General features: G+C 45.6%; 1 protein-coding gene and 1 long non-coding RNA gene across 2 annotated transcripts in view; one reads left to right on the top strand and one right to left on the bottom strand.

Annotated features, from left to right (window-relative positions):
• The window catches only part of atf6b (activating transcription factor 6 beta), an 11,846-nt gene extending 6,756 nt beyond the window's left edge, over positions 1–5,090 (bottom strand). Inside the window, exons 1-6 of the mRNA XM_005750320.2 lie at positions 4,638–5,090; positions 2,884–2,963; positions 1,036–1,117; positions 878–937; positions 717–796; positions 410–617 (exon numbers count right to left, since the gene is read on the bottom strand). Coding sequence (XP_005750377.2) covers positions 410–617; positions 717–796; positions 878–937; positions 1,036–1,117; positions 2,884–2,963; positions 4,638–4,710 — 583 coding nt within the window. The 5' untranslated portion in view covers positions 4,711–5,090. The remainder of the gene's footprint in view (positions 1–409; positions 618–716; positions 797–877; positions 938–1,035; positions 1,118–2,883; positions 2,964–4,637) is intronic.
• A 74-nt stretch (positions 5,091–5,164) lies between these two features.
• LOC106456481 (uncharacterized) lies at positions 5,165–8,368 on the top strand. The gene is made up of 5 exons (XR_001290586.1): positions 5,165–5,863; positions 6,518–6,675; positions 6,853–7,707; positions 7,800–7,895; positions 8,050–8,368. It is a non-coding gene; the product is annotated as an uncharacterized LOC106456481 (long non-coding RNA).
• Positions 8,369–10,055: the final 1,687 nt, after the last annotated feature.

The following is a 10,055-nucleotide window of genomic DNA, read 5'->3' as shown; positions in this document are numbered from 1 at the left end:
GCTGTTACATCACTCCATGGCCATCAGCTGATCACAGCTCATTAAACTGAGAACCCTGAATCAGACTTTGAGCTCCAGACTGTCCACCACTGTGTCAAAAGGCTAAAGTCTGACCTCGGTGTCACAGCAGCTAACCAGGCGCCTCGGAGACGTTCATCTTGTTTTGGTCTGATTCTTGGACAACGGTTACATTTGATTACACGAAGCTGGAGAAGCAGGCCTGATGTTTCTGATGCTTCCTGACGTGGAGAATGACTCCCAGCCAGGGAAGCTGCTCATTAAGCTAACACTGGTCCTCTGTAGCCACACCTGGAAAACTTGCGCTCGTGCACCAATCACCAAAGCAACCAAACCACACCCAGATTTCCCATTGGCTGCTTTCAGTGGATAAGCAGGCGAGCGCTCGTACCTGTAGCCTGCGTCTGTAGCCCGCCGATGACCGCCGGGATCGGCGTCGTCAGCGGCGCCTGGAGCTGCGTCTGTGTCACCGCAGCAATCTGGGTTTGTGTTGGGGGTGCTGTTGTTGCTACGGTAACCTCCATGGACCCTAGAGGAGGCGACAGCACGTCTCCGTACATGTAGGGAGGAGTTGGAGGATTTTCGCCTTTAATGGTGATCTGAGCAGGAGAGAGAAACGAGGACATCTTTTTAACCGCCACAACAAACCCGTCTGTGTTCATTAGCTTTCTGTAATATACCCACTGACTGAGACACACCTGTGGTTCAGGTGGAGAGGCCGAGCACTCGGACTCGAGCGAGGACGTGGGCGAGGGAGGCTCTGCTTTCACCTGAAACACTGCACACGACAAACAGTGAAACCACAGGAAACGTACAAACGATCCAAAACCCCATGAAAAGAAACCCGGCAGGGACTTACACATCTCCACCGGCAGCGGCTGCGTTATTGTCATTTCGTTTTTAATGGCCGGAGCGTCAGCTTCAAAGAAAACACACACAGGAAACAGCTCATTTACATCAAACTCACACTAAACGGTGGTGGTTTAAGGTCGCCACGGTCCGCTGACCGCCATGTACCTGTGAGAAGGTTGTCGTCAAGGTGTCGCCAGGGCGACGTAGGGTTGTCAGGATCGAGGGTGAGCACGAGGTCATTGTCGAACTGAGAGAGCGAGAGAGAGAGAGCGAGAGAGAGAGAGCGAGAGAGAGAGAGCGAGCAAAGAAAGTAAACAATCAGTCCCAGCAACTGTGTGTGTGTGCGTGCGCCTGTTTAGATATCTTTGTGGGGACCAACAGCCCAAACGTGCCCGTCTTCACGAGTTTGCATGTTTGAGACTTAAAGTGTGGGGTTAGTGTCGGGGTCACAGTTGGGTTAGGCATTCATAGTTAACGGTTAGCAGATAGGGAACGCCTATGTCAATTAGATGTCCTCACTAAGATACCAAAACGAGAGTGTGTGTGTGTCTCATTATCACACCGCTGTCACCAAAGCAGCAAAGTGGGCGGAGCTGTGATCTGCAGCTACAACAACTCAGACAAAAACTTGAGTTTCTGTGAGGACGTAAATCTGCTGAAGCATGAAGCATCAGGAGCTGTGATGTGGAAACTCAATTCAGGTCAAAGGTCACAGGAAGCAGGTGATAAACATGAAGCAAACATTTCTCCTCATTGAGGGCCAAAGCAGCACGCCAAATATTTCCATCGTTATTTTAAGGTGGGACGTTTGCAGAAACTGTTTGCAATTCAGTAAACTTGTCGGTCACGTCCTGCAGATCACAGATAACAAAACACCAGGAAACATCCTGCTGAACCTGCAGCTTCAACCAGGAAGCAGCTCCGCAACACACGCCACGTCACCGCTGATCGTTAAAGTCATAACAATTATTAATCACCATCTGCAGCACTTTAAGCTCACAGCTAAACTAGCAAACACTGCATTCACAGCAGCTTGCTAACCAAAACAGTCATGTGTCAGTCTGTTTCAGAGACTTTTAATCTGAAGAACCAAAATCCAGAAAAACAAACTTTTACTTTGAAAGTTTTGTTTTTCTATTTAAAAAACAAACAAAGAAACAAACAAAGATTCTGGTGTTAAAAAAAGCTTCTTCTGCTTTTCTTTGTCTTCCTGCCTGTGCAGCTACGATGGCTGATGTAGATATTAAACATGTCTAGAAGTCTCAGCTGTTTCCCACTCTTGATGCAGCTGAAGCCACAGAGGGGAAATATTCCTTATATGGAGGTCTCGGCCACAGAAACCACGCCCTGCTCTTCAAACCTGTTTGTGGGGCAAACTCAAACTGTTCACTTCAGACAGCTTATGAACTGAGCAGCTGCAGTGAGGTCCAGTGGAAGTATAAGAAGGCTTATTTTAAACCGTCACTCATGCAAAGCTGCTGTAGTTGAGCAAAATCAATTTATCTGTTAAAACTCAAATGATCCCTACTTCAGAAATTATTTGTCCGTTTATTCTTGTACATGTTGATCTGCTGCTATCCAGGATGTGTTTGTGGGTCATGTGATAGTAGAGTGACGAATCAGGGAAGCAGTGCAGCGACTCGAAAGACCCAATCAGGCAGCGATCGCTGGGCTCAGCGTCGTCATTTTCATAAATATCAGACAGTCAAATAATGAGCTCACAGCTCTGTGAGGCTACGCAAATGTGCCCAGCGAGTCCCAGCAGGCCTGGTCCCAGAGGCAGAGCCCACACAGCCCTGCAGACTCACAGCCGTCTTCACTGCTCAGTGTCAGGCAGATGGTTTTAATGTTGCGGCTGAACACTTTGGTCTTACATCATCTGACAGTGCTGATGATCTAGGATTAGCTGTAAGTGTAGCAGCAGAGCTACACACTGGATTTCATCACCGTGTGAAAGTGCTGGTCGCAGGGTGTCGGGTTCAATGTGAGGTGAGCTTTGTGTGTCGAACGTACCGATGCGTCGTATTTCAAGCCTCGGCCGAAGTCCCCGTCCTCGCCCTCCTCCATGCTCTCACACTGGAACAGGCAGGCATCTACAGGAGACACGAGTCCACATACATGAGAGAAAACAAAACCAGCTTCAACCACGCACACACCGCGATGGTGTCAACTCTGCTTCTCCCGTCATGCTTTCCTCACACCCTGGAGTTTGAAGCCACATGCTGTCAGAGCAGCACTCTAAAACTCTGCATGTGATCTTTACTTTTTATGAATCCTCCAGATCTCTGCACAGGATTTGTGACAGAAGGACAGCAGCAGGTTTAAAGATGGAGGTGAGACCTGCTGTGATGGTTTGGAGACAGGAGGCGGAGCTGAAGTGTGAGCAGATGGACAGGACTAGAAATGAGTCCATCAGCTCAGCCGGAGACGGCGTAAAGTATTCGAGTATCCCAGAACTCGAGCTCAGAGATTTTAAAATGATTTACTGACTAATACAGGATATTTTTGTGATTAAGAAAGATTAAATGTCCTGATAGCTGGAAGCTGCAGAGTGCCCCCTTGTGGACAAACTATGCACCATTAACACACAGCAGGGCTGAATGGTGTTTCTCATGTCTCCTCTTACTGTTTTGTCATGTTTATAGATGCTGATACCATTTTATTTTCTAGAAGCTGATAAATACACACTGATCTGTGGATAATAATAGCAGAGTTTCTCTTACCAACAAAATAAAAAACCTAAACTTTTTACACACAGAAGTTTGTATTTGATGACTCCGCCTCCTGTGCTGCTGTGTGCATACATACAGCATGCATGCACTTTGGTCAGAAATAGCTGAGTTTTACACGTTATTGTCCTTTATAAGCGTCTCTTGTTCTCAGGTGTTTTCACTCTTCCTGCTGCTGCTCTGACCCACTTCTCTCAGGGGGATCATTAAAGTTTCATCTAATCTCAGGTGAGATTAGATGAAACTGGGCGCTATAAATTCTTTGGTCTAACAGCTACAATAAAACGGGTTGTAAACCTACTTCACTGTTTAACAGGCAGGTAAATCCTGGAAACGTGTTTTTTTATTTAAAAATGTTAACATAACAGAGAGAGCTACATCTACAGCACGGCTGTTCTATCTGACTGGTTATCCATGACATGTTATTCTAACAAAGGGAACAGCACACCCTCCACCTGCATCCACCTGCCTACACCACCTTTCTCGGGGTTATTGTGAAGCTGGAGATAAGAGGAGGCTGATGAGGTTTTTTTAACCAGTTTCCAGCAGATATCGCGATAACAGCGTGCGCTGATCACGACAGTCGTGACAGCCCTCTTCCTCCCCCTGACCGCGGCTCGAGCTTTGCCCTGAAACATGTCAACAGTACGCGGTTTAATGCGGGTTTTTAGCGGGAATGGGGGAACAACACGCAGAGGGCGAAGTGTGCGGTTAAATTAAAGCAGCTCACGTTTCCAGCCAACGTGTTGAACACACACCGGCGCGTCCGGGCGAGCAGGCTGAAGGAGGAAGCGCGTGCACAGGACAGCCCTGCAGTCGCGTGCGCTCTAACGCAACCCAAAAATCATCATATACGAATATATTTGACCAGTTCTGTCGTGAACACAGATGTCACGGTGAGAACAATAAGCGCCGAAGACGCTCCGACGACCCCGTTTGCGTCGCCTCGCCTTCTCGATGCATCCACACCCCCGCTATCACGTCAGCCTCCTCTGAATGCTTCAGCCTCACCCTTAATGCTTCAAAATGCTGCCTCACCCCAGTCTTCGCTCGTCAGCAGGTTATCCGCGAAGAAGCGGCTGTCCAAGTCCGACAACAGATCCGTACTCATCGCCCCGCAGGCGGTGTGTTTGAAGAGCAGGAGGCTCGATAGCAGCTAGCTAAACAAACAGACAGATTACCGCCTCCAGCGTCCGCATCAAGATAGCTGGGCGGTGTGACGTAAAGATATCATTTATAATTCAAACTAATCAAATATATATTTGCTCTAAATTCCCTTATTTATGTCAACTTTCTGTATCCTCTTGAACTGTAGGTCCTTGCCTTTTACGTCGCATATGACAGCACAAGGAAACGCTTCTTTTGGGCAGAGCTACCGCCCACGTCTGCTAGAGAAGCCAATCACAGCACAGGGATGTGTGATTGACTAAATATTGGGCCAATAGGAGAATTCAGAGACTACTATTGGGTTGCCAGGGAGCCTATCGTTGAGAAGAACAAGTGAGGAAGGGCTTTAAAGGTGATTCGGTCCAATCGAATTGTCGTATTTTGATTGACATGTGTAGCAAGCCAGTGAACGCTAGGAATGTCAGGGTTTGACAGGCAAGGGGAGCCAATCACGGGTTAGAAGTAGAAAAACAGTTTTGGTGAACTCACGTGGATCCAGGCAGAGAGATGTGATTTCTGCGTTATGTCCAGTTTGTGGGCGAATTTAAGAAGAAGCCGGTGTGCACACACAAACAAAACAATCCGCGTGGTAGTAAACGATGCTAGCGGGGCTGGCATGGGGCTCTCATTTTTAGTTTTGGGGATGAAGCGTGGGAGTCGTTACATAACAGTGCAGCGTGAGTGGGGACAAAGCGAAAGCGGCAGCTTGCAGCCCCTCACGAGGGTTTTGTTTTTATTAATCACGGGGAGCACACCTGAGGATGGCGCAGGTGCTGCGCGCTGCAGGGGGAAGTTTTAATGAGGAACTCGGAGAGCTGCAGCTGCTTTCCGGTGTACTGCTGTGGCTTTTATGTGGAAGGTGGAGCACAGCGCCTCCTAGTGACGCACTCGGAGAGTTAATAAAAATAAATAAAAGTTTCCAGCTGTAAAATAAAATGGTGTGTGAGCAGACATGTCAGGTGATCACAGGTGTGCTGTGATCTGCTGCAGACAAACAGGAATTTCAAAAACATGTTTTTCTGTTCCTGGATTTTCCTGTAAGGGACTGTTTCAAGGTGAAAATGGGACTAAAACACGGAGACTTTCACAGGACCAAGGTCAGTGTGACAGCACAGACCAAACACATGCACCTGGTTTTGTTGTCGCACTAAACTAACCCAGCGGTCTAACCTGTGCTGTGCACTGAAGGTCTGTGGTGAGTGAGCTCATGTGGTTTTCTGAGAGCAAATGAACGTGCACGCTCTATTTCACAGCTCGGACTATTGAAACCTTTAAACGTGCAAATGACTGACAGTCACATCACAGTAATTTTGTTGATGAATGAAATCTGGTGCAGCAGAAACGATGTATCCATTATTATAATCAAAGAATCCTAAATTTAAGAGTCTGAAAACATGGTGGTAGATGCTTCCATAGTGGAACAAGGTTTCAAAACTCTACTTGGACTAAAATGATTCTACACATGCAGCTTATACAAGTATGTCCTGTAGATCACTGAGATTAAAGTTGGTAAGGTTATGATTCATAATAAGCTCCTGGATGCAGAGTCACGTGACTTGGTTTTCTGCTTCACTTTGTTGAGTAGAAATCTTTGTGTTTCTTCAGTTAATTGCTGGAAAACCAGACTCAGTCAAAGAATCAGGACAGTGTCCAACCCCGAGATCTGTGACACCAACAGAAACAATTGTACATATGTGTGTCCACCTTTAGTGTCACGCTAACACTGCACACTGTGTTTTGTTGTGGTTTAGATGCTATGTATAAAAAGAGCTCACACCAGAGACCTACATATGTGACCTCAGAGTTCCTGTTGTCGGCCTTTCGTGAATCATTTCCGTCCATCCTGACATGAAGGTGAACATCATCTGCAGTCCTATTGTCTTCATTCTTGGCTCTAATGTCACTAAAGGTAAGAACTTTGCACATTTACTGAAACCAAACAGTTTAATCTGCTCCTTGTTTCACTGTTTTCATGATGGTCTGTGTTAAACTGTGAGCTCTTGGTTTGTACTGGCGGACTCTATGTCCTCTCGCTGCATCGGGCAGGTAAATGGTCAGAGTCTTATTACGAATTCTGTGTTTGCAGGTTTCATCCATGAAGCCGTTCAGGAGAATCAGCAGGTCATTCTGAGCTGCCGTCGCTCTGTAAGGGGCAAAGTGACGTGGAGCAGAGAGAGTGCTGGAAGGCGGGTCGGTGTACTTACAGCTTACGGTTCCTGGAACACGAAACACGATGATGGATTTAAACATTACAGTGTGTTTGCAGACAAGTCCCTGTACATTCAGAGAGCTGCCGTCTCAGACTCGGGGACAGCTGACCGTGATCCCATCAGGTAACATCAAACCCTTTTATTGAGGACGTGTAATTATAAAATGAGAAGGGGGAAAGAGTCCTTGTTGTGGTTTGTATATTCCAGCTGTGCATTATGCCTCCTTTATCTCTGACAGGATAGACCTATGTATCCTTGGATGTTGCTCCTCCTCATTCATTTTAGGAAATAAGACATCCTTCAGCATGAGGCAAAAAAGGGAAATACACGAGGTGGCCGAGAAAAGCAGCGAGCGAAATAAAACAGGAAGTGGAAACAAAGAAACTAACACGTGCAAAGAATGGCTGGGGGCGAGTGGGGGAGGGTGTACTTTACTATTCAGTTGTGATACCAGATGTTTTTGTTGCACATCACATAATTCATGTTGTGACTGCTGTTGTCTCCTGGTTCCACGGTCATTCAAAAACACTTTGATACCTCAAACTGCTGTTTCTGCCTCCTGACAAACTGTGGAGCTGGAAGGAAAAAGGCACCTCCACCACCCCAACTGCCCCCTCCTCCACCATCCACACCTCCACCACCTCCACCTCCAGCTCCACCACTCTTACCAACTGAATGGACAGCAACAGTGGTAACAATGGTAACAACAACAACAGAACTGCCACCACCAGGTATGATAAGAATTAAACCACTGACAGCTCCAGCAGACAAATCCTGGTGTGGTGGATGAGGCTCTGATTCCAGATGTTTCTTTGTCTTCCAGCTGCTGATCAGCTGTGTCACATGACTGTCCGCACACTGATCGGACTGCTCTGCTTCATCATCATGATCAGCATCCCTGCTGTTACCTGGAGGAAAGGTGGACGAGCTCAAAGAGCCTCTGTGCTCTCATCATCACTGTTTTCAGACTCATTGAAGTTTAACATGATTCAGCTTTAGTGCAGATGTTTGTTGGTTTTCTAAGGTGCTTTGTGATCATCCAACATCATTATATTCATTTCTGTCTCTTGCAGCTCGACGGGTAGAGAAACAGAGGAGAGACAGAGGAGCAGAAAGCGGCCCGTGATCCTCCATCACACAGAAACAACAGCCGTACAGACTGAACTGGGATCAGATCATCGTCATCCAGCCACACAGCAAACAGCCAGTCTGAACTTCAGAGTGACGACAGATTCTTCAGCATGTGATCCAGACCTTCAGTACATGTAAAGTCTTTGCTGCTCTGCCCTCTCAACGTCCTGCAGCTCAACAGTTTCTCATTTCTTTGTCTTTGCTGTTTCTGGAGCTGTGCTGTATTTAGTCAACAGGCATTAAAAACACGTTAGAAGCTCAGTTAATTTTACATGTGTTACATTCACTGTTTTGCAAATAGAGTGAGTCCATTTTTGATTTGAGTTGTTTGAGTAAAAAAGTAAATTTACTTTACTTTTTAAGTTCATTCTGCTGACAGGGGGCTTTACAAACTCAGATGGGTTTACAAACAGTTTAAGATCAAACTTGCTCCATATCTGTTTAAACTGTGCAACCATGCATACAATGTGGGCACCTTACCACCAACATTGAATGAAGCAGTTATTACTGTACTCCCCAAAAAAGGTAAAGTCTTGGAGGAAGTGGGATCATATAGATCTATCTCTTTATTAAATTTGGATCAGAAAGTCCTGGCTGCAACACTACACAGCAAAATCTCCAGTGTTAAATTAACACTTTTGACAGTGTTATATGTTTAAAAGTAACCTAGTCAGTTTTGAAGATCAACAATGGCTGACACTGAGCAGTGCTGATTTTCTAACACTGGAAGTTATTTTCCAGTGTTAGAAAATCAGCACTGCTCAGTGTCAGCCATTGTTGATCTTCAAAACTGACTAGGTTACTTTTAAACATATAACACTGTCAAAAGTGTTAATTTAACACTGGAGATTTTGCTGTGTAGCGAGTAGACTCAGTATGGTGATAGATAAACTGGTACATTCAGATCAAACAGGCTTTATACCAGATAGGAGTTCCTTTAATAATCTAAGGCATCTATTTAATATAATTCACTCCTCTAAGGTGCAACAGGATCTACTTATACTCAGCTTACATGCCGAAAAGGCACTTGATCATGTGGAGTGGCCCTATCTCTTTGCTGTCTCAGAGAAATTTCAATTAGGACAAGATTTGGCCCCTTCGCCGGTTACAGGACCAACTGGGGAAAAAGTGAAGTATTGCCCATCAAATCTGAAAGTAGTGAGTGGCTTACATCTCTACCATTTAAAATAACTTGTGAAAAAATTACATATCTGGGCATCTCAATAACAAGAAAATGTAGTTCACTAGTGAAAGAAAACTGTCTCCCTCTACTGGAGAAGCTAGAAAACAACATCCAGTTTTGGAGGACGCTCCCTATCTCATTTATAGGAAGAGTGAACTCAGTAAGGTCTTTCTCCCGCAATATCTGAAATGTCCCGATTTTTTTGCCCAAATCTTTCTTCAAAAAGTTGGATGCCATTATTATGTCGTTTATATGGAACTGGAAAACGCATAGAATAAAGAAAGAACATCTTTGTAAAGGCCTTGGAGGACTTGCACTGCCTGCATTATTACTGGGCATCAAATTTAAGAATAAGTTCCCTCTTACTTGACGATACAGCGTTATTCCCCCACGGTCTGCAGCACTGCCTTCCTTACTGTGTTGGTGGAATATTACTTCTAGTCCCTTGACAAGTGCACACTATAACTATAACCAGAGATCCATACCACCACTATCGATGAGTATGTTACAGCTTACCCCTCTTTCCTTCCATCATGTGCAGACGGAGCTTTCAACGTGTGGCAGGAACTGGGAATTCGTAAATTAAAAGACTTGTATTCAAACGATGCCTTCATGTCATTTCAACAGTTAACAGATAGATTTGGACTACAGCGCAGCCATTTTTTTAGATATCTTCAACTACGGAATAATATCCGCACACGTCGTCCGACACCTTGGATGGAAGCCTTAGTGACAGCCGGGGTCCGAACAGAGAATCTCATTATT

This window comes from Pundamilia nyererei, unplaced genomic scaffold (assembly GCF_000239375.1).
Source record: "Pundamilia nyererei isolate P.nyererei 1_Seehausen unplaced genomic scaffold, PunNye1.0 scaffold00268, whole genome shotgun sequence".
Taxonomy (NCBI): domain Eukaryota; kingdom Metazoa; phylum Chordata; class Actinopteri; order Cichliformes; family Cichlidae; genus Pundamilia; species Pundamilia nyererei.
The sequence above is the reverse complement of the archived record's forward strand: the minus strand, read 5'-3'. Positions and strand labels throughout refer to the sequence as shown.